At 43.8% G+C, this 25,632-nt stretch overlaps 1 protein-coding gene across 1 annotated transcript; it reads right to left on the bottom strand.

Annotated features, from left to right (window-relative positions):
- Window positions 1-11,163: 11,163 nt before the first annotated feature.
- On the bottom strand, window positions 11,164-15,185 carry LOC121849673. Its single transcript, XM_042337855.1, has 3 exons — window positions 14,577-15,185; window positions 13,411-13,435; window positions 11,164-12,387 (listed from the first exon to the last, which is right to left on the bottom strand). The coding sequence occupies exons 1-3, from the start codon at window positions 15,118-15,120 to the stop codon at window positions 11,625-11,627; spliced, it is 1,332 nt and encodes a 443-aa protein (XP_042193789.1). The 5' UTR covers window positions 15,121-15,185; the 3' UTR covers window positions 11,164-11,624.
- Between the last annotated feature and the right edge of the window lie 10,447 nt (window positions 15,186-25,632).

Below are 25,632 nucleotides of genomic sequence, written 5' to 3' on the forward strand. Positions count from 1 at the left end.
CCACCCTCTGGGTTCTTCCAGCCAACCAATTGTGTATCCATTGTAATATACCTCCACTGATTCCCATTTTCTTTACTTTCAGTGCCAGCCTCTCAAGGGGAACTGTGTCAAAGAACTTACTGAAATCCAGATATGCAACATACACAGCCTTACCCTAACCAAGCTCCCTTGTCACACCGTCAAAGAAAACCAGTAAATTAGATTGGCAAGACCTTCCCTTCATGAACCTATATTGGCTATCATTTAGGATTTAAGTTCTGTTCAGATTCTCCATGATTTTATCCTTAATTATGTTTAACCACAATGGACGTCATTACCATGCTCCTCTTTACCATGCCCCGTTTAACATGCCTCCAGTTTGGTGTCATTTGCAAATTTTCATCCCACACCTCTTGTACCTCAATCCACATCATTTATCTGTTTGACAAACAACAGAAGCCATTCTACAGATCCCTGTTGAACACCAATCCCTAACTCTCACCAGCTTGAGAAGATATCTTTATCTCCTACTCTTTGCTTTCACTTTCCGAACTGCTCTTCAATACATTCTGCTACCTCTCCCATGATCCCACGTGACCCTATTTTAGCATGAGCTTCTCATATGGCACTTTATCAAATGTCTTCTGAAAATCCAGATACACTACATCCACTGCATTTTCAGTCAACTTTATTGGTTACATCTTCAAAGAATTTGATAAGGTTGGTCAAACATCACCTTAAATTCATGCTGGCTGCTTGCAAATATACTCGCATTTTCCAGATGACTAGTTACTTCCTTTTATTATTATACATTTCAATATTTTGCCAACAACCAACATTACGCTGACTGGCTTGTGGTTTCTTAGATTAGCCGTATCACCTTTTTTCAAATAGATATAACATTGGCCATTCTTGTCCTTCCTTAGTTCTTAGATATATATACTATCTCCTTCCTAGATTCTCTCAGAATCCTAAGAATCTTTATGAACAACAACAACTTGCATTTTTATAGAGCTCTCCAAGCCGGGCAAGGTCTCAGAACATTAACAGTAACGGAGCATGAGACCGATGCAGGGGGAAAGGGAAGGTAACCATAGGCACGGTCAAAGAGGAAGGTCTTCAGGTTTATTAAAAACTGTAGCCCAGTGCTTAGAGCATTCACCTTGCAAGCGAGAGAACGAAGCATTGGACACCTTCACTTACTCCACATACATCGAGTTCATACTTACTGCTGAGTGAACAGGTCAGTTGATTGGCGGATTGCTTTTTCATGCTCCATGATCTTATCAAAATAATACTTGCATTTGATACAGTGCTTCAAGCAGTCTTGAAGATGTGATAAGAAAGATCTCAACCGTTGGATAATAAGTAATTTTTAGTATTTAATAATAATATTCTTCACATTTGCTATAGCGCCTTATCACGTCGTTGAGGCATCTCAAAGCTTTTCATAAAATACACTGTAAAATGAATTGAATGTATATTTTGTAGATGAAACGCGGCAGCCAATGTTCAAGTACAAAGTTTATGTTAGTGAAAGGATTATTCTTTCACAGAAGCCTTTGTTCTGAGGAATATGACTGTAACTTAAGCATAAAGTAGGTGGGACAGGACAAAGGTGGGGAAATAAATACAGGTGATAAATGTCAGGCTGAGCAGGAACTGAGATCAATCCTGGGCTCCAATCTCTGAGAGTCCACAGGACAGAGGCCTATGCTGGCACCTCAGGGTATTTGAGGAGAAGTCAAAGGAAGTTGTGGTAACCTTGTGCGGGACATTGGAGGAGACGTGTTGGATATTGGTTAACTTTGAATGACACACGGTAGCCAATTGTGCACAAATAGTCATGGATGGAGTGATCAAATTTTTTGATATAAGTGAAATGATTATTTACACCATAGTATTGTGGTCCCTAATGTGGCTCCTAACAACATTAGATTCCTTGTTGATCAGCACTTGTGTTTACACAGGTACTAGGTATTTGATGGGCCTACAGATCGGTGTAAATTCTTCACAAGCTGCAGGGTGCTGAGTGCCAGGGGAGCCTTAAGGCTGTAGAAACATTGCTAGATGGCCTCACACAATGGTTCTCTGACTATCTGTTGTTCCTTATAGGAGACTGGAACATGTCAAAAATAGAACTTCAAAGGTGGAGTGAGACCATTCGACAGGGTGCTGATGTTCACCAATTACATGGCCTCCAATCCTCTTTGGGAAGCTAAGGTGTCTTCTGGGAGCTTAACTGGCTCCTGGAGCTGAACTGGCTCTTGGGTCTGAACTGGCTCCAAGGTGACATGCCTGGCAATGAAATATTGGAATCGAGCCAACCCTCTGTGGCGATCTCTAATCCGGTTCCTGAGCCAGGCGGGTCTGCAGTATTCCAGGGCACTGCTGAGGACAGCACAGCCTGGCTCAGAACCTGGAAGGGCAGACCAGTCACTGAGGGCAGGGAGTCAGCCCTCTCAGCTCCTGTTAACCCTGCAAGGCAAAGCCCTAACAGGTATCGTGAGCCCAGCTGGACAAGCAGTGGGAAAGCTTGCCAGACAGCAATATAAATTTGTTCAGCTTGATAGATTCCAGCAGTTACCCAACACACACTCTGGGTTCTCCAAGTCTTGGCTCTTGAAAACCTGCGTCCAACACTCTCTAGAATTAGGTAAGCAGAATGCATCCCTCCAGAGAGGGAGAGTGCGTATTCCATTCCAACAACCTATCTCTTGGATTTCCAAGTGTAGGTGGGATGCATGGAAATCTCAGTTTGGTTTGGGTAATTTTAAACATGGTGATGGGTTTCTGCACATGGCTGACCCCAAAATAAAATCCATTACTTGTATAAGAAACAACCAATGTGCCCCTAACCACATTCCATACCTTGTATGACAAATGATATTGTAAAGCTCTGAAATTAGATCCCACTCAATGTCTCAAAAATAGAAACAGCCAAACCAGACTGAGAAGCTCTGATAATCTTCTATTCCTGCTGATTTTGGGCAACAATTTAATAATTAAATAGCGTTTCTGAGTAATGCAGTGAAACCTATTGTTGCTCAATGTGAGTGAGCACCTTCTGATCATCAACAATAATTTGCATTTATATAGTGCCCATAGCTGCTGACAGCCCCGTTAGACTTATCAGCAGGACTTGGTGAGGCAGACGCATTACTGGGGTCAGCGATTCTGACACTGGGGGCAATCCACAACTATTTGTGAAACACTACTGGACACAATAGGGTTGCCGAGTTTCACCCACACAATGATATAATATATAATAATATAATAATAATAATCCTTGCATTTGATATAGCATTCTTTCACATCTTCTCGACGTCTCAAAGCGCTTCACAGAATATACTGTAAAGTGAATTGACCGTATATTTGTGGGCGAATATTTGTGGAAACAAATATCTCTGGAAGCTTCATGTATAAATGGAATGCGAGGAATTCTGTTTGCTTTGGATATTTTTAAGTGCCTTGGGACATCCTTCCATTGTGAAAGGTGTCATATCAATGTAATATATTCTTTTTAATAAAAAAAAGTCACCCAAACACCTGTCTGCATGATTACACCTATGTTTACCTGTGAGGTACCCCATTCTTTGTCCTCTTCTTTGCCGCATCTATATGCTCCCTCTTCGCGATGTCTTCTGCAGACACGGAGTAAACTTCCACATGTGTGTGGATGACACACACATTTAATTTACCTCCTCCAGTATCGACTCCAGGTCCTTGTCTGTTAAAGAAATGTGACAAATAATGGTTATTAATATTAACCTGACAGGTGTTTACAATTCTGAATGGGTTTGATAATGTAGATATTGCTAGTTTCTTTCCACTTGTTAATGTGTCCAATATAAGACGGTGTAAATATATATAATAATAATCCTTGCATTTGATAAAGTGCACAAAGCGCTTCACAGAATTTATTGTAAAGTGGAGTGACTGTGTATTTTGTTGATGAAACACATCAAACAATTGCACACAGCAGTGTCTCACAAACTGTGGTTGATTGAGTGAACATTTTATTATTATTTTGTTTATGTTTTGGGAGGGATATTACCCCCAGAAAAGCAATCCGCCAATCGACTGATAACTGGGTACCTACTTTCTGCTAGGTAAACAGAGGTGTGTAGAATAAGGAAATTTGCGTAAGGTTTTTTCCCGCCTGTGTTCTCTCGCTTGCGAGGCGAGTGCTCTAAGTACTAAAAAACAGGACTATAAAAACAGGCAAGCCAGTAACACACCTAACAGGGAGTTTAGAGGAAACCTCTTCACACTGAGGGTGGTGATGTTGTGAACCTAAATAATAATAATGATCCTTGAATTTGATATAGCACCTTAACGCATTTTTGAGATATCTCCAAGCACTTCACAAAATATACTTTAAAGTGAATCAACATATTTTTATTTTAATTATGTTTTAATAATGACAGCATTATTTAAATATATTAAAATATATATATTTAAGTATACAAAAATTATAATGATAAATTATAGTGCACACATCACACATTACACACAGCACCCGACACAGGGAACACAGCGAGGTCAGCAGTTAGGAACACGTTAGAGAAATGTCATGTCTTCTTTAGAACTATGGATTGCATCCGCATATATTAAAAGAATCGAGGGAAGAGATAGCAAAGGCGCTATTACACATATATAATAACTCATCAGAAAAGGGAGTAGTACCAGACGACTGGAGGTTAGCTAATGTTATACCTATATTTAAAAATGGGGATAGAACAAGCCCAGGGAACTCTCGACCTATCAGCTTAACATCAGTGTTAGGAAAGATAATGAAATCCTTTAATGAAATCCTTACTGAAGGAGGTAATAGAAAAACATCTAGAAACGGAAAACATAATAAAGAATAGTCAGCACGGATTTTAAAAAGGAAGGTCATGCTTGACAAACCTCATTGAATTCTTCGAAAGGGTAACAGAAAGAGTAGACAAGGATAATGCGGAAATGTAATCCATTTAGATTTCCGAAAGGCGTTCAGTAAGGTACCACATAATAGACTAATGAATAAGCAGAGCAAGTGGAGTCCGGGGAAAAATAGCAGAATAGATAGCAAGCTGGCTACAAAACAGAAAACAGAGAGTAGGGGTGAAGGGTAGTTACTCAGACTGGCAGGGCGTGGGCAATGGTGTTCCACAAGGATCGATATTGGGACCACTGTTGTTCACAATATACATTAATGATTTGTACTCGGGAATCAGCAGTACAATTTCAAAATTTGCAGATGACACATGGGGGAATAGTTCATACAGAGGAGGACTGTAACAAATTACAGCAAGACATTAATAAACTTGCTGAATGGGCATTTAAATGGCAAATGCATTTCAATGTAGAAAAGTGTGAGGTGGTACATTTTGGGTAGAAGGAATAAGGAAGTCACATACATCCTGAAAAATAAAACCCTAAATGGGGTAGAGGAGCAAAGCGATCTAGGGGCACACACACAATTCACTAGAAGTAGCAATGCAGGTACAAGGCCATAAAAAAGCAAACCAGGCATAGAGGTTCATTTCCATAGGAATAGAAATGAAAAGCAGGGGAGTTATGGTAAACTGCTATGGAACCTGGGTTAGACCACACTTAGAATACTGTATGCAGTTCTGGTCCCCACATTATAGAAGGGATGTAGAGGCACTGGAGAGGGTGCAAAGGAGATTCACAAGGATGATCCCAGAACTGAGAGGTTATACCTATCAGGAAAGGCTGAACGTGATTGGACTCTTCTCTTGAAAAGAGGAGGGTAAGGGATGAGCTTTTAGAGGTCTTTAAAATTATGAAAGGTTTTGATAGGGTAGACATAGGGAAGATGTTTCCACTTGTGGGGGAGACCAAAACCAGGGGCCATCAATATATAGCAGTCACAAATAGATCAAATAGGGAAGTTAGAATACATTTCTTCACACAGAGAGTAGTGGGAATGTGGAACCTGATACCACAAGGAGCTGTTGAGACAAATAGCATAGATGTATTTAAGGGAAAGCTAGATAGGTACATGAGGGAGAAAGGAATAGAAGGTTATGCTTGAAGGCTTAGTTGAGGGAGAGCGGGAGGAGGCTCATGTGGAGCATAAACAATGGCATAGACCGGTTGGGCCGAATGGCCTGTTTCTGTGCTGTATATTCTAATGTATTCTAATGTAGTTTTCTATTGGCTCTGTCCATAGTTCATTCCTCTAACACTGGGCATAAGCCTCGATGCTCTCCTCTGCACTGTCTCTATATCCTGGACAGTCCCTTATGCCCTTGGGTGGGTAAAACCTTATTCAAGTACATTACTACACACACCTCTGTTTACTAACTGTAAGTATGAACCCAGTTGTTAGTCGATTGACGGATCGCTTTTCAGGTGTAATAATCCCTTTTTTAAAAAAATGGGCACTTAATCCATGACTGTTTGTGCGACATCGCTGTGCGAGATTAGCTGCTACGTGTCACCCACAAAATCCAGTCAATATACTTTACAATGTATTCTGTGAAGCGCTTTGAGACATCTCAATGACATGATATGATATCAAATGCAAGGATTCTTCTTCTTCTTCTTCTTATTGTTGTATCATGCATGTGAATCCTATTCTTAATTCCTATATGGAGTAGCTTGGCTTTCCTCCAGATAAAACCAATCATTCACTTAACAGCTGTTTGTGGGACATTGCTATGTGCAAATTATAACATTCACCTACGAAGTCCAAGTCACCACACTTTACAGGAAAGTTTGTATAACATTTTGAGCTAAATACAACATTTTAAGCTGCTGTAACAAATGTTAGAATTATTGAGATATCTGGTGGTGGAATTTGATTCTACAGAACAATAAAGGGACTTGATAAATCCAGAGCAGGAATATCGTTGGGGTTGGAGGTGACTGTAGGGAAGCCAGCACCAGCACATGCACAATAGGATGAATGGCCTCCTCTGTGATGTGCTGTAAATTCTGTGTTGTGACAGCTGAGCTTCTTTGAAGACAGTCCTTTTACTGGAGTCATACTGATTGTTAATCCAACACTGCAATGTAAAAAGCAAACCATTTACCTACCAGATTGGATGACAAATTGGTTGGCTGGTTGGACTATTGTCTGTATCACTGCCTGGCTTTGTCGCTGCTTAGTTAAAGATGTTTGGTAACTGAGTAACCTATAATGACCAGCATCTGCTCTATAAATGTTTAAAACATGCTTCTTGCACTTTGAAGTTTACTGCAACCAATGAGGATTTTCACTATGAACACATGAAACCATAAGTTCCTCCAGAGCTTGTCTGAGATGAATGTCTTGGTGGAAGATTCATGATATCTGTAAACAACAACAATTTATATTGATAACAAACCCATCAAGTTGGGAGGAACCACAGTTAAACTGTACAAGGAAGCAAGTGCAAAGGTGGTGAATCAATTGAAAGATTGTTATTGGTAAGATTGAGAGGATATGATGCAAGTCCAGAAAGTGCTGAGGACAGCACATGTACAGTCACGGCCAGTTACAGTGCACCAGGCCATTCAGCCCACTGTGTCTGTAAGCGCTCTGGGACCCCACCCCGCGTGAAGGACGCTATATAATTGCATGTTGTTGTTGTCCTGCTGCTGCCTCTTCACAGGAGCTATCAGCTCTGATCCCATAATCCCCCACAAACACACAGTTACTGCACTTTACAGTGAAGTACGCCTCACTCAGCCAGTCAGGAACCTTGGCTTGTTTAACCTCAACTGTCCTTTCTCCTGCATCTCTACCATGACCCGCGCTGCCTTCCCCCATCTCCGCAACAATGCCCGGCTCCTCCACTGCCTCACCCCTCAGGCCGTCGAAACCCTCATTCACGGGTTCATAACATCTGGACTCGACCACACAAACTCCCTGTTTCTTGACCTTTCCAACTTTTCCCTCCACAAGCTGCAGATCATCCAGAACTCTGCAGGTTGTGTCCTCTCCCTATCAGGCTCTGTGACCTAATCACCTCCACCCCCACCTGGCTCCACTGGCTCCACATCCCCCAGAGGATAGAGTTCAATATCCTCGTCCTCGCCTTTAAGGTCCTCCATGGCCTTGCCCCTCCTTACCTCTGTGACCTGCTGACCCCATATCAAGTTGTCCACTCCCTCCACTCAGCATGCTTTGGCCTAATCCAAGACCTCCACTCGGCCTGACCCACCATCACAGGTCGGGCCTTCAGCCTCTCTCCTCCCACCTTTCCAATTCCATTCCAGGTTCCCTTCACCACTCTCCCTCCATTACCTCCTTCAAGGCATGTCTCCTCTTCGACCGTGCCTTTGGCCACCCTCCTATCATCCACCCTCCTTTATCCACCCACACTCCCCTGCTCGGGTCCAAATCTCTGATTGTCCAGTGCTTTGCAACCTCCGGCTGATGTGAAAGGTGCTATATACACCCGCTCTATGCCTGTTTGTGGGACACGGCTGTGTATGAGCTATCTGCTGTGTTTTGTCCACAAAATACACAATAAATCCATTTCACAGTGTATCCTGTGAAGCGCTTTGAGATGTCTTGACAATATAAGTTGCTTTACATCAAGGATTATTACTATCTCCAGCTCCAAACATGAGGAGTTCATTGAGGACAAAACTGAAATGATTCACCTCTTCTCTCCACCTTCTCCCTCTGCCCCCACTGCTCCTACCTGCATACAGTTCTTCCTCTTTCAGGCACCACATTGACCTTCCACCCACCCACCCAGCTCCCCATCACTCAGATCTCCCTCCTTGATTGGAAGGGAATAACGGGAAGTAGTTAAATATTCATAGTTTACAGCATGAGACAGGGGAGAGGGTTTCAGATCCTTGTGGAGACAACGCTGGAGCCAGCAGCACAATGTAGTGGTGACACACAGAATGAATGAAAGCCGATTCTCTCAGCAAATTCAAGAGCCGATGTTCTCTTGTAGAAGTCATTGAGGTGTGTAACAATACAGTTTATATTTACAGTCATGTCAGGGGGACGTCTAGATTGCTTGACAATGCTGGAATGGGCACCAGACTGGAGTGGGGAGGAAAGCATCTGGACAACAGTGATCACAACATAATTAAGTTTAGAGTACTTATGGAAAGGGACCAGGAACAATCAAAAGTAAAGCTACTCAACTGGAAGAGGCTAATAAGAGTGAGTTGAAAAGGGATCTAGCCATCCCGGGTTCTGGAGTGCAGTAAAAATGTTCATTTTCAGATGTGTTGTGACAAAGAGATTCTGAACTTCTTTTCAAATGTTGGGAAAGACCAGGACTAACACCGGCAACACACAGCAACAGCATCCCACACTCCCATCCTTGGTAAGAGTTAAGGAGCAGAAGAGGAGCTGTTACTCTGCTGTGTGTTTACTATAGACCACCAAATAGTGGGAAGAAGATAGAGGAGCAAATCTGCAAACAGATTTCAGAAAGATATAAAAACAAGAACAAAATTACATTTGTATAGTGCCTTTCACATGGGGAGGACATCCCAACAATACAGTAGTGGTAATGGGAGACTTCAATTACTCAAACATAGACTGGGAAGAAAACAGTGTAAAGGGCATGGATGGGGAAGAGTTCATAAAATGTGGCAGGAGAACGTTCTGGATCAGTATGTTTGCAGCCGAACAAGGAAGGAAGCAGTGCTGGATCTAGACCTGGGGAATGAAGTGGGGCAAGTGGAGCAGGTTTCAGTAGGAGTGCACTTGGAAAATAGTAATCACAACATCATTAGATTTAGAGTATTTATGGAAAGGGACAAGGAGCAATCAAAGGTGAAGATACTCAACTGGAAAAGGCTAATTACAGTGAGTTGAAAAGGGATGTAGCCAAGTGGGACTGTAAAGAAAGATTGATGGGTAAAATGGTAAACGAGCAATGAGAGGCATTCAAGGAAGAGATAGTTATGGTGCAAAGCAAACACATTTCCATGTGGAGAAAAGAAGGGTGTCCAAAGCTAGAGCTCCCTGGATGACTAAGGAAATTGGGATTAAAATGAAACTGAAAAAGGAGGGTTATGATAAATATCATGTTCAAAATACATTAGAGAATAAAGCAGAAGTGCAGTTGGTGTAGTGCATATGGATTTTCAGAAGGCATTTAATAAGGTACCACATGATAGACTTGTTAGCAAAATTGAAGCCCATGGGATAAAAGGGATAGTGGCAGCATGGATATGAAACTGGCTGGGAAAGCAGAAGGTAGTGGTGAATAGTTGTTTTTCAGACTGGAGGGAAGTATACAGTGGTGTCCCCCAGGGAATGACTTGAACTTGGGGATAGAGAGCAAAATTTCTATGTTTGCAGATGACACAAAACATGGGAACGTGGTAAACAGTGAGGAGGATGGTAGCAAACTGCAGGAGATCAGAGACACTGGTGAAATGGGCAGACACAAGGCAGATGAAGTTTAACGCTGAGCAGTGTGAGGTGATGCATTTTGGGAGGAAGAACGAGGAGAGGCAATATACAATAAATGGTACAGTTTTACAGGAGCAGAGAGACCTGGGGCTTCATATACACAGGTCTTTGAAGGTGTCAGGAAGGTTTTTCCACCACCTTTCAGGCAATGCATTCCAGACCATAAGAACATAAGAACTGTTAGACGATAAAAGTCCAAGATCCATCTAGTTTGCCTTCCACCTTCCTGGCGGTCGCAACCATAACAACTCTGTGTAAAACAATTTCTCCTTATCTCCCCTCTGGTTCTTTGCCAATTATCTTACAACTGAATGCCCTGGTTAGCAACCCATCTGCCAGTGGAAACCATTTCTCCCTATCTACTCTATCAAAACCTCTTAGAATTTTGAACATCTCCATTACATCTTTCCTAAACCTTAACTAGATAGGAATAAGGGGCTGTCAGCATGGACTGTAAAGGGCAAATCGTGTTTGACCAAATTGATAGAGGTCTTCAAAATAGCAACCAAAGGGTAAAGCTGTAAATGTGTGTGTGGATTAGTAGAAGGTGTTTGATAAAGTGCCGCATGAGAGACTGTGGTTGACATTCAGGGCTCGTGGGATGGGGGATGGTGGCGGTTTGAATAGGGATGTGGATGTGTTGGGTTTGAAGGTGTGGACAGCAGTGGAATTAATCACTCTGTTGAAGCCTGAGGCAAAAGGTTTGTCGAGAAAAGACCATCTTATTCTGTTTAGAAATGTCAAAATCAGAATCTATGAAGAGAGGAACCAAACCTTGTACTTTATGTTTAAGAATTATTTTTAATTACTAAGGCAGAAATAGATATAACTTCACATTGATTCAATAAGCAGGTTACAGCAGGCAGGGTATGGTAGTCAATATTGTGCTGTTACTACAGAAACACATTCACTTCTTCTTTCTCAGCCAATTTAACTCTTCATGTTACAAGGCACAGCTCACTGACATATTTTAACATCTTATCTGTAGTGACACCAGCTACTCCATAACATCTGTCACACTTAGAGAGATTCTGCAACTCAGTTTGATGAAGTTTGATTGTCGTTCCACAGATCAGTCAGTCACTAGCTAACAAGCATAAGCATATTTACCTGCACTGAAACAATAATTTAAACACAAATTCATTTCTGATCACAACGGTTGAAGGTTAGGAAGCAGAGATTGGGGATCAAAGCATGTTTTCCCGCTTGGTGGCAGGTAATTAATCCAATTCCTCCCTTGTTTGTACTTGGTCTAAGGAAAAACGAAATCATTTTCTACAGGTTTATAAAACTCTTCACATGATCGTCTCTCAGACTCCATCATATTAGCCACTTCTCGTATTTGTTGAGCAAATCCTGACTTGGCTCTTTTGCAACAGTTAAGGATATTCATTATTGCAGAGGCCACATCGCACACAACAACTATTGCTGAGAGAAACTGTAAAACAGCCCTCAATGGGTTTACCCTGCGGGTGGCCTTCATGTCGACAATGAGGGGAAAAACACCCGAGCTACTGGAGAACATCTCAGCTTTACCAGTGTCTCTTCCTGATTTCATGAACAATTGGATTATCCTGTTTAGTTTATTGTAGCAATCCGCCATGGCTCTGCTGTCTGTTTTATATTGTTCTATTATTCCATTCACTCTTCTCACTTTCTCTGTTTGTGAAGCAGTGATATTGCCACGAGCTACAGAGATAACACCAGTCCCGACTGCACCCATTACAACTCCCATAAGCTCTAACCCGAGTATGAACTCCAATCTTTCTATCATTTTGTCCCCTAATGTTGTGCCAGTGATTATTCCCGCAATAAACAGTATCACTCCGGCAGGACGCAGTATGGAGCCCACAATGATCTGAGCTGTGTCTGATCTGTGAAGGTTGTCGATGTGGTCCGCAGCCTCTCGCAGTGCTCTCAGGTGTCCTCTCACCTGTTCCCTCCAGTCAGGGAGCTGTGCTTTAAAGCTCTGCACATCATCAGTCCTCTTTGCCATCTCAGTGAGGAAGGCTTCCCTGTGAACACAAACACAACCAACTCTCAGCTACTGCCCACATCACACACAGCACCAGACACAGGGAGCCCAGTGGGGTCAGGGCAGCCTTTCCCACAGAGGAAAGTCGTTACAGATTTCTGGAGAAAAAGATTGTGTGTTCTCAAGAGGGCTGAAGGCACCTCTGTCTCTCTCTCTCTGTCCCCCTTCAATCAGTGGCCTTTGACTCTGTATTTAGTCATTTCCAGCAGCTCAAAGGAAATGAGGGAAGTTAAAAAGAGTTGGTCACATGATTGTTTTATTATTCAATCTCAGTCTCTAGATTTCCTTAATATGCCATATAATAATATGTTATTTTATTGTTATATTTACTATCATAATAATTTAGTTTATAATTTATAAATAATATTCATATTTATATTATAAATAATATCTATAAATAATAATATAAATCTGATAAACAATCTAAATATGTAAATAAATACATTTATAAATTAAATAATTAGAATTTATAAGTAAAATTAATATTGCAAATTATTATATTACAATTTATATTATTTTATGTAATTTTATATAATTATCTGACATTAAACAACATCTGCCAGCTCTCAGCCCAATTCCCCAATCTAACCATCTTCCGCTTCTGTGTACGTGTCCTGTTATCAATAACCACTCAATCCGGGATTCGGGTTTAACCCCCAATTGTAGACCATTACCATGAAGTAACCAGCAGCGAACCCAACATTGAGCCCTGGGCACCTGCCAGTCACTGGCGACATCTCACTGTGCTCCGGGAACCACTGCCCTTTACTTCCTCTGATTCAGGAAACTTCTTATCTACTTTACATGTCCGTCTATCCTGCTGACACTGACGTGTGTGGAGCCAGGAACATCCCCCACCCCCCAACCCCATCTCTGATACTGGGTGGGGTGGGGGATGGAGAGGGAGAGAGAAATTAAATAAATAGCCATTCAGACAGAGCCAAACGAGAACGAGAACAATATCAGGCAGTTTTATCAGAAGTTGTCTTACATCTGTACGTACCTGACCTCGGTGTTGCTGACTGTGTCTGTTAAACAAGAAAGAAACAAGAGCCATTATCACTGGTTATTATCAGATGTTAAATGATCAACTTGTGACTATCTGCCGTGTGGTGTGTGTGAGGGGGTAAGTGCAGTCTCTTCAGAGCTGAACTGTCTCCAAGGTGACGTGTTTGCCAACAGAATGTCAGTATCGAGCCCACCCTCTGTTACAGTCTCTGAAGCAGGTCCTGAGGAGCTGAGTCCGCAATATTTCAGACCACTGCTGATGACAGCTCATCCCAGCCCGGCTCATCAGCAGGACTTGGAGGGGCAGAGTGGCGGCAGTAACCAAACAGCTCCTGTTAACCTTGAATGCCTTAACGGGTGAGGTTGTACCAGTCTGGCAAACAACGGGAAAGCTTTCAATTGCACGCTATGTGGGTTTATCTGGATAGACTCTCAATATGAAAGGCACTCTGTACATGTAATTTTGTTGTTGTTGTTGTAGACTCCAGCAGTTAAAAGGAGGGGCTCGTTAAACTCGGGGTCGCTATTCGCCTTTAGATCATCAAGGAGGTACGTGCCTGACCTGAGAGCCTTGTCTCCAGGTCAAGATTGTTTTTTCTTTGTTCACTAACTTTGGGTAAAGCTTCTCGTGTCATAGTCATTGTTTTTTCTTGATGTTGTGACCATTTATCTTATATCGGGCAGTGTAAGTGAGGTAAAGGGCTGTTAGGACCAATAAAGCACCATTGTCTTTTCTAAAAAGTGCATCTCGAGTCTCTATTAAATTCAATGAGGGAGAGACACAAACATGTTACTGTGGAAGCCACTGTCTGTTAGATGCGAAGGGCACCTCCTGAAGCATCCCATTGCTGGTTTATAAGACATTGGGATTACCTGTAATTGTGTTAATTCTCACCTGATGAAGTTTCACATAGAGAGGTGCAATCCCTTCACTTTGACACACACTGTGCCAGCCTTGCTCTCTCCCCCTCACACACATCACAAGATTATTATTTGTTTTGTTCAGACACAGACAGTTCTGATATCTTCCTGCACCCACCCTGAATATTATATCACTGGAACCTGCCTCAGTGGCTGCACCTGAGTCCTGTGTGCAATACATTGATGCAGTACCTGACAGGAAAGGCACTATACACATGTAGTTTGTTGTTGTTACTGTACCTTCCAGATGTTTATAAACCTCTTCATACGCCATCACTTCATTCTCCATCACTTCAGCCACACCGTGAATATGTTTAGCAGCATCTGCCCTGGTTCCACGGTTGAGATTATGACCATCGTTTGCTCTGGAGATCAGAGATGATATGAAAGGCAGCCTTGTCTGAGCTGCTGACCCGGCCTTGGATGTCACCGACACCTGTTTGTTCATTGTTTCAGCCACAGCAGCAAATACAGCCAAGTGTTCAGTGTCAGCTCCACCAGGAAATGTGGTTTCTGATTTCTCACCATAACGTTTCAAGATCCGAACTGCTCGTGAGAGTTTTGTGTAACACTCTGCCATTTCTCTGCTGTCCTTTGCATATTGTTCCATGATATCATTAACCCTTTCCTGTCCGTATGTTTGGGTTACAGTGTCCGTGTCACAAGCTGCAGTGTTGTCAGCCCCACCAGCCACACTCTGGCCAACTCCCACTCTCGGGCCAAGTTTGTGAATCAAGTAAATGTCGTCTGCGATCTCTTGTAGGTCTCTGATGTAGCTGATCATCCACACTCTCCACACAAGGAACAAGGTGACAAAATCCTTCACATCCTCCTTCCTCTGTTTAACCTCAGCTTTGAAAGATATCCTGTAAATATTAATAACTCAATTAGACACCCAGCTCAGAGGAAGGACATTTGACCATCATGTCTGTGCTTCTCTGTGAGATTTATCAAATCAATCCCATTAACCCATGCTTTCCCCATCCACGTCTCTGCCTTAATCCTTTGATATGGTGGCACATGGGCTGGTAACTGGCAAATAACATTTAATACAAGTTTAGAGTTGTAATTTCAGGACAGACACCTGGAAGTTTTCTTTGCACAGAGAATAGTTAACAACTGGAATAGAAAGGAGTTTGAGGGCAGAACACTGGATTAGTTTAATCCACAAACGTTTCTAGGAGACTGCTGTGCGCAATTGACTGCTACGTCTTATGTACGAAATACAGTTACTACACTTTACAGTATATCCTGTGAAGTGCTTTGAAACATCTCGAAAATATGATGAGGCACTATATCAAGTGCAAGGATTATTATTATTATTGTCATTATTAATGTGCAGAGCCGGCCAGCTCACTGTCTGCACTGCCTGGTTCCTGCGCTAAACAAGACTGACATCATCATCTCAGCATCATTCATCAGCTCAGCAGGGAGCGGTGTGATCAGACTGTTAGCCCCGACTGTTATCATTCAGTGCTCAAGCTGTCCAGCACCTCAGGACTCTGCACTGTTTTATAAGCTTGTGTTCAAAGCCAGGGTGGGGTCAGGGAGGGGAATGGAGAGAGAAATAAGATAAAGAATCAATCAGACAGAGCCATGTGAGAATGATTGATTCATTCACAATATCCGGCAGTGTATTCAGCAGCTGCCTCACATCTGTACGTACCTGTCCCCGGTGTCACTGACTGTGTCTGTTGAACAAGGGAGAAACAGGAGCCATTATCACTGGTTATTATCTGGTACCAACAGAGTGAACAGACACAATCCTGACTGATACAGTGACCACACAGGAGGGAATGTCCTCACCACTCGCGGGTAAACAAAGCGTTCTCCCCTCAGCAGCGACAGGAGCAGAGCAGCAATGTGGCAGCTCTACTGCTGTCAAGGTTTGGCTTCTTTCCTGGCAAACACAGTGGGTCACACAGGAACCGCGAGTGGAGAACACTCAACATAACAGAGACTCAGAGGCACAGAAAAATTAATAATAATAATTGTAATAATCTTTCCATTTGATAGAGCATCTTATCACTTTGTTGAAAGTTCTCAAATCACTTTACAGAATATACTGTAATGTGAATCGCCGGCATATTTTGTGAACTGCCAGCAACACAGAGACAATGACTGGAACAGACACACATACACCGTTCCCAACTCCTCCTCTTCCCCCACATACACACAGACACCAGCCCCCACACACACAGAACCACCATGACCCCCCCACACACAAACACGGTCACTGATACATACACACACACAGACACCATTTCCCTTCTCCCCCACAAAAAGACCCTGTCCCCAACACACACAGAAACAGTCCCCCACACACAGACACCATCCCCCACACACACAGACACCGTCCCCCCACACATAGACACCGTCCCCCACACACACAGTCACTGTCCCCCACACGCAGAGAGATTATGGAACTCACTATGTGAATTGATGAGTGAATCATATGGTTGCACTTATGGTAACTTAAGAGAAAGCCAGACCGGCATCAGTGAGAGGGGATTAGAGGGTGTGAGAGGAAGTAAGGAGCGCATGAAGACTTGTGTGGAGCATAAACACCAGCATAGACTGGTTGGGCTGAGTGGCCTGTTTCTGTGCTGTACAGTCTGTATAACTCTACAAAAGTAAAGCAATAAAGCTGAGTTTGTACAAAACACTGGTGAGGCCACAGTTGGAGATTGTGTTCAGTTTGGGACCCTTACATCAGGAAGGCTGTTAACAAAAACAACAACAACAAGATTTCATTTATAGAGCGCCTTTCACGTCGGGAGGACGTCCCAAGGCACTGTACAGTTGGGTCAGGACCCGAGCAGGGGGGAAATGGTCAGGGTGAGGGGAGAGAAGGGAGGGAGCGAGGAGGGGATAGAGAGTCGTGAGGGGAGCTGAAGGCACGGTCGAAGAGAAAGGTCTTGAGACCGGCCTTGAAGGAGGAAAGGGAGGAGGCGGCGAAGGCACTGGGGGATGGAGTTCCAGAGCCTCGGGGCTGAGAGGCTGAAGGCCCGGCCACCGATGGTAGGGCGGTTGGGGCGGGGGATGTGGAGCAGACCGGAGCCAAAGGAATGGAGGGTACGGGCAGGTAAGTAGGGGGATAGTAGGTCAGAGAGGTAGGAGGGAGCAAGGCCATGAATGGCCTTGTAGGTGAGGATGAGGATCTTGAATTCGATCTTCTGGGGGATGGGGAGCCAGTGGAGGCGAGCGAGGGTGGGAGTGATGTGGTCGCGAAGCCTGGTGCGGGACAGTACACGAGCTGCAGAGTTCTGAATGACCTGCAGCTTGTGGAGGGAGGTGCCGGGAAGGCCGGCGAGGAGAGAGTTCCCATAGTCCAGCCTTGAGGTGATAAAGGCGTGGACCAGAGTTTCAGCAGCGTGAGGGGTGTGGTAGTGTCGTAGTCTGGCGATGTTCCGGAGGTGATGGAAGGCGGTGCCAGTTGTGGTGCGGATGTGAGGGAGAAAGGACAGCTCAGGGTCGAACAAAACGCCGAGGTTCCTGACCGGCTTTGAGAGGTGGAGAGTGCAGCCTTGGATGCTGATGCTGTCAGCGCCTGAGGTGCGGAGGCGCTGACGTGAGCCAATCAGAAGGGCCTCAGTTTTGCGCATGTTGAGCTGAAGAAAGTTGTCTCTCGTCCAGGACTCGATGTCGGACAGGCAGCTGTCAGGACATCGGTGGTCGTGGAGTTGAGGGTAGAGGAGGAAAGGTAGAGTTGGGTGTCATCTGCATACATGTGGAAGTTAACCCCATGATGATGTCACCAAAGGGGAACATATAGAGGGTGAAGAGGAGGGGACCGAGGACAGAGCCCTGAGGGACACCACACGAGACAGTGCAGGGGCTGGAGGAAAAGCCATTTGTGTAAACAAAATGAAGACGGTGGGAGAGGTACGACCTAAACCATTCAAGGACAGGGCCTTGAAGGTTGAGGTGGGAGGACAAGCGGTGGAGGAGGATAGCGTGGTCGACCGTATCGAATACGGCCGATAGGTCGAGGAGGACGAGGAGGCAGAGGGAGCCCTGGTCGCAGATGGTCAAGATGTCATTAGTGACCTTGACCAGGGCAGTTTCTGTGCTATGGGCAGCACGGAAACCCGACTGAAGGGGTTCGAATAATGAATGGGTGGAGAGGAAAGAGCGCAGCTGGGAGGCGATGACTCTTTCAAGGACCTTGGACAGGAAGGGGAGGTTGGAGATGGGCCGGTAGCTTGATAACGCCTTGGAGGGGATGTGCAAGAGGTTTACGTGAATCATCCCAGGGATGAGAGGCTTCAGTTATGAGGAGAGATTGGGGATGTTGGGTCTGTTTTTACTGGAGCTGAGAAGGTTGAGAGCTGATAGAGGTGGGCACAATGGTGAGGGTTTAAATAGGGTGAATAGGGAGAAGTTATTCCCACTGGCTGGCAGTAGGTGATCAGGATCCTTCGTTATAAGATAGTCACAAGAAGAATGAAAGAAGAGCTTTGATGAAATTATTTTACCCAGAGAGTTGTTGAGATGTGGAAACTCCAGCTAACTAGGGTGGGAGAAGCAGAGTCCATTGTGGGTTTCCAGAGGGTATTAGTCAGCGATATTATGAGAGAGAGAGAGAGAGAGAGAGATTGAGACTTGTAAATAAGGCAGGGCAGTGGGATTGAATAAACAGCTCGCTCTGAGAGCCAGTGCATGGCCTCCTTCGTAAATTCTATGATTCAGTTGTTCTCTCTGAGGAGGAACTGAAGGGAGAGTTTGAGAATGTTGATGAAAGTTACGATCGAAGAGATAGGATTTTAAGCGAGTGTGAAGGTGGAGAGAGAGGCTCAGGGTGATGGGGTTTCAGACAGTGGGGTTGGGTTTGACAGCTCACAGCTGTCTCTGATTCAGAGGTATGGCAGGAGGTTATTATCTTACTCGGTGCAGTGGGCACAGGATTGCAATAGAAAATTAATATTGTCATCAATTCCAATAGATAAATTACCTGGTGTGAAAATCTCTGCCATTGTGCGAATTCTTCCCTGACGTTGATGATGTTTTTAAACAGCCTTTGGAAAGAAGAAAACCAATGTGAATCCAATCTCTCCCCATCATCAGTGACAATAACCACAGACATTCTGATCATTATGTCAATCGCATCCTATATTTCAGTTTGAATTTAATGTTTAAAACAATTTATTAGCAATCATTGGGATCCAAACCAAACAAAGAAATTCCCAAGATGATTATTGGAATACAATGTGTACTCTCTCCCTGGAGAGACACATTCCCTTACCTAATTCCAGAAAGTAATTTCATTGTAGCTGAAAAGATTGAGAGGGGATGTGATAGAGGTGGACACAATGTTGAGGGTTTGAATAGAGTCAATAGGAAAAAGAAGGTTGCAGAGAGTTCCTGGTACCTGTCATCCACCCAGTGAGTGCTCATACCCACACTTGTTGAATGTCAAACAAGCAAGGTCTCCGTCAGGCTGAACGGGCTCCAAGGTGACTTGTTTGGCATCAGATTGTCAGAATCGAGCCCACCCTTTGTGACAGTTTCTAATCTAGTTCCTGAGGCAGGTGGGTCTGCAATACTCCAGGTCACTGCTGATGACAGTCCAGCTTGGCTGGCAAATCGGCAGGGCTTGGAAAGGCAGAACAGTCACTGGGGGTAGGGAGTCATCCCACTCAGCTCCTGTTAACCCTGCAGCCAAAGCACTAATGTGCAATGTGGTCCAAGCTGGACAAGCATCGGGAAATCTTGACACACAGTGATCCCAATGTGGTTTTAACTGGTTAGACTCCAAAGGTTACACCACCGCACAATTTGGGGTCCCCAAGGCTTGGCTCTTGCCAACCTGCGCCTATTACTTTCTGGAGTTAGGTAAACAGAATGCATCGCTCCAGGGAGAGAGTGCACTTTCCATTCCAATAATCATCTTGGGAATTTCCATGTTTGGTTTGACTACTCTTAAGTATGGTGATGTGTTTACACATTGTTTTTGGTCAGCCGGGTGTTTTTGGTCCATTTATTAGAATGTAATGCAGACTCTCTCCCTGGAGTGTTCACTCATATTGAGCCACGACAGTGTTCACTGCAATAATCAGAAAGGTTATTTTGGCTATGAAAATGTTGCCCACTGAGCAGGAATAGAGGACGGGCAATGCCCAGAGCTTCTCAGCCTGGTTTGGCTGTTTCTAGTTTTGAGATGTAACTTCAGAACATTAAAATGTTGTTTCTTATACAAGGAATGGAATGTAGTTAGGAATCAATATTCAACATGTCTCCTCGCCAGTGACCCACAGAAGGTCACATCAACTTTCTTTGACTTGTCCTCAAATATCCTGAGGCCTAGTCCTGTGACCTGTGGACTCTCAGAGATTGGAGTCCAGGAATTATCTCAGATCCTGCTCAGCCTCACACTTATCACCATTATTTATTTCCCCACCTTTGTCCTGTTCCACTTACATTACATTTAAATTACAGTCATACTCCTCAGAACCAATGCTACTGTGTGCAATAATCATTAACATCTAATATACTTGAACATTGAACACTGAAGATTAATTATTAACTACCAGTTTAAGTAACTCCCACCAGCAGCAGGTAAATGACAATCAGTGTTTGCTGGTGACTTCAGGGCCACGTATCATCCTAGAAATCAAAGTGTTTTGATAATAATCAATGAAAGCTCAGGAGGGGACTGGGCCATGGGGGACACAAGTGGTAAATAGGTGGAGGATAAGAAGGAGATGGCAGAGCTGTTTGAGTGTATTTGACCCAGTTTTCACTGAGGAGAGGGGTACACACACATGAGAGCTGAAAGGGGAATGAGGAACAGCTGCTTGGCATAAAGATCAAAAACGAGATGTACTAAAAAAATGATAGAGAATATTGAGAATTTTGAGAAATCACAGGATTTATCACAGCTTGTAGAGCAAAACCAGCGAGGAGATGGTGCAGGCTGTTGGTGATTTAAAAATGTCTTCAGTTTGGCAGAGGATTGGAGGGTGGGAGAGGATTGGAGGGTGGGAGAGGATTGGAGAGGCCACTACAGGCCTGTGATCCTGATGCCAGTTGTGGGTAGCAGATAGTAATAAGGGACCAGGTTACCGAGTACTTAGAAGGACATGAGTCAATTAGGGAAAATTAGCATGGATTTGTGAAAGGCAGATCGTGTTTGACCAATTTACTGCAATATACTTTTGAAGTAATAACTGCAAATGTAGAGAAAGGCAATGCTATGGATGTTGTATATTTGGGTTTCCATCTGCAGTCTCACAATCCTCTACACCTCCCAGCTTGGTATCACCCGCAAACTTTGATACCATCCCCTCTATGTCTAAATCAAGGTCATTAATATATAGGGAACAAAGGAGAAGTCTAGTACAGATCCCTGTGGCATGCAATTAATTAACTGCTGCCAAACGGGAAATATCCTTTTATCCCCCCTCTCTGCTTCCTGTCCTTTAACCACCTTTCCGTCTCAAACCACCACATTTCCCTCTATACGCTCTGAGTTTCTCCACCAGTCTCCCGTGTGGCACCTTATCCAATGCCCTCAAAATATACAGTCAATTCACTATAATTAAAACAGCTTTAACCAGATGGCTTTGCTCTCCTCTCTATGTCTGTTGCCCTTACAGCCAGAATGATTTCACTCCCGCTGTCCTGGCCGATAATCCCCCGGATAAACCTGGTTGTTCAACTCATGGCTGTCTGTGGGACATTGCTGTGTAGCTATCATGTTTGTCTGCACATAGTCATTACACTTTACAGAAAACCTCTGGGAAGTGCTTTGAGATATTTTTACATGATGAGGAGCTGTATCAAAACAGGAATCATTTTTATAAACTGCTGCAATCCAAATCAGAAAACTCAATAATCCGCCCTGTGCTGCAGGAACTAAACATGTTAATGTGTGGATAACCGCACAATGAAGACACAGCAGTGCAATAGTCAAGCCTCACATTCACTGGAGTATCAGCAATCCCATTTTCACTCATTCTCTGAGAGAGACAAAACCCTCACTCACTCTCTGTGATATAGAGATACGCTGACTCACTCTTTGTGATAGAGAGAAACAGCACTTAAACATTTTAACACTTTAATGTGTGGATAATCCCACAATGAAGACACAACAGTGCAAAAGTCCAGCCTTGAGCACCCAAATAAGACAGACATGAAGACCCGGATAATGGCTGAGACAGCAAAGTAAACCAGAGTCACAAGCCAATGTCTGCAACTGAACACAAAGGTGTGTGACAGGTTGTGGTTGGGAACAGTTAGGCTGAGTTCATACAGACAGGTTCAGACAAAAGTCCTTCAGGCAATCTGATCTATTCCCAGATTTCCTGCCACACATCCAGTCTGAAACTTTCAATCTCACCTCAAATCTTCTTCCTTCGGTCATTTTAACTTTGTCCTCACTTTGCTGGTATGAAGCAGCAACATTAAATGTTCCGTTTACGCACCAGGTATTATATATGGATTGATGGTCACTGGCTGGGTCACTGGATAACTGACTGGCAGGTTTACAATGAGACGATTCTAAGTGAAGTTTCAATAAGTTCAAGAAGTCAATATTCAGCAAAAATATAACTCACCACTCCTTTCTTTGTCACTGTAACCAACAAGGGTTGGCTGCAGCAATGAACATGTGACTCCATAAAGATTTATAACTGAAGCAAAGTTGATAATGAAACATGAAAGGCATCACTTAGGTCACCAGCTCAAAGGTGAGAATTGAAATGGAAGTAGCTGACTAGCAACTTGTGCTTGATCCAGGAAATACTGAGAGTGAAAGATGATCACTGCACATATATAGCATGCTTTGGAGGCTCATGTTTGATCAGAAAGGAATATGCTGGCTTCTGTTCTTGTGAGGAATGTGTGGGACAGTTTGTATCTTTGTATTAGATGACAGAACTCCATAAGGATAAGGGAAATCCACCCTCATTGCGTTCATTAACTTCCTTTCAACCTAGTGCCTCATGAACCCGTCATGATTAAACATGGAAATAATGGCCAAATCCTGGATAGGCTCACTGAATCCACTTTTGACCCATACTTTTTACCCAGAATGTGCATTCCAGCTCAGAGATACAGGTATGGGTCAAAAGTGGATTCAGTGAGCCTATCCCTTTTGAAAGGGGTGGAAGGCAAGGCTACCCATTGTAGCCCACTCTCAGCCAGGAATGTTAAGCTTCCATTCATGCTCCTGTTTGAGCCAGATCTCCATTATTGCCACTACATCATAACCCCTTGGGACAACTTGCGCCTGCAGCTCACCGACCTTATTTGTCACACTCCGTGCATTTACAGACATGCAGTCCAAAAATCCCTTAGCCTGCTTTATTTTTCTCCCCTGTCTGATCCCTCCTATTTCTGAGATACTCTTTAGTCCCAATGCTGTTTGTCTGGTCCAGTCCTTTGTGAATCTTGTTTCTCCTTTCTGATGTTACATCCTGGTTCCCCTCCCACTGCCAAATTAGTCTAAACCAGTTCAGCTACAAGGAGACACTGCTTACCTCCCCCTGAGTAGGATAGTACCAGGGGAGGGGTGTTATAAATGCAAGTTATTGATAGTCACAAGTTGGTCATTCGACATCCGACAAGTGTGTGTTTGAGCTTCACTAGGTGGATAGTAGGTACCAGGTACTCCTTATGAGCTTCGTGGAGGGCAACACAGCTCAGCATGAAATGTGTGAGAGCTTTGCCACCATCTTCCTGCCCACAGCTCGGGCCATGTCCCTTCCCACTGAGAGATGGTCCCACCAGTTGGAGGTGTGTAGTTTAAGCAGCAGCTGCCGGTCTCTCTGCAGCCAATTGGGGTGGGGTCCAGGCGCTGGAGATATGAACATGTGTCACGAACAGTAACACCTTCCAGCAGCTGTCGCCCTAAGCCTCAGAGTTTCCTCATCAGCTATTGGGTATCTGTCTTGAGTGTGGTGGGAGGACCTTTACAGGACAGCTTGTGACGTACCTGCCTGATATTTTTAAGGTCCAAGTCTGATGCCACCTACCAGGCTTACTCAGCAACAGCTGCTTAATCCAGATCCTCGTGTGAGGGGTCTTGCAAATACACGTGCCTGCTGAGAAGCCTCCCGCATCCAGAGTAATTAGTCACAAGTCAGTGTAGGTTGGAGCCCCCCCTCCCTGTAGCTGCTTCCTATGTTTGCCACAAATGCACCTCATTGCTTGTTCCTGGACTTTGCAAATGAGTCGGAGGAAGCTCAGGTCCAGGAGGATTGTTTGCACACAAGTCTTGACCTGCATTGGGACCTTGGCTATCCTTGAAGAGGGATGAACATGTCCAGAGTGCCCTTCGCTACTTCTCAGTGCATTCCATCAGGACAATGTCCAGGCTCAAGTTGGTGTCCACCACGACCCTGAAGTACTGATAAGAATCAATGTATCTTGCAATCAATTTCCTCAATGTCTTCTCTTGTGCTGTGCAGAATTATGATTCTGTACTTGGGGGCACCCACCACCATGTTCCACCAGTTGGCCCAGTGTTCATGATGGCAGGTGTAGTGCAGAAGGTCCCCAGGTAAATCCGCCAGCAGCACAATATCATCATTATCATCAAATCCCCTGAGCTGCAGCCAAGCCCAGTGCCCTGTGGACTCTCAGAGATTGAAGTCTCGGAATTATCTTTGTTTCTGCTCAGCCTCATATTTATTACCTTCATTTATTTCCCCACCTTTGTCCTGTCCCATCTTCTTTACATTTAAATTACAATCATATACCTTAGAACTAATGCTACTGTGTACAATAATAATCCTCTATCATCAACATATATTATATATATTAAAGGAAGGATTTTTAAAGATATTTATAAACATGCTAGAAGTAAAAGGAAATTTCAGGAGGGGGCTGAGCCATCGAGTGACAAATAGGTGGTGGATAAGGTGGCGATGTCAGAGCTGTCTGAGTGTTTTTGTCTCTGTTTTCACTTAGGAGTGGGGTACTCCCACAATAGAGAATAAACAGGGAAATGAGGAACAGCTACTTGGGATAAAGATCAAGAAAGAAACTACTAAAAAAAAGTATAGGAATTAAATATTGAGAAATCACAGGATTCATCATCACTTGTAGAGCAAAACCAGAGGGGAGATGGTGCAGACTGTTAGTGGTTTACAAATGTCTTCAGTCTGGTTGGGTGGCAGAGGATTACAGGGTAGCAATAACCTCAGTCACTCTCTGTAAGAGAGAGAAACCCTCACTCTTTGTGATGATAATAATAATCCTTGCATTTGATATAATGCCTTATCACATCTCTGAGACGTCTCAAAGAGCTTCACAGAATACACTGCAAAGTGAATTGCCTGTATATTTTGTG

The sequence above is a fragment of the Callorhinchus milii genome, unplaced genomic scaffold (assembly GCF_018977255.1).
Source record: "Callorhinchus milii isolate IMCB2004 unplaced genomic scaffold, IMCB_Cmil_1.0 Scaffold1, whole genome shotgun sequence".
NCBI classification, from domain to species: domain Eukaryota; kingdom Metazoa; phylum Chordata; class Chondrichthyes; order Chimaeriformes; family Callorhinchidae; genus Callorhinchus; species Callorhinchus milii.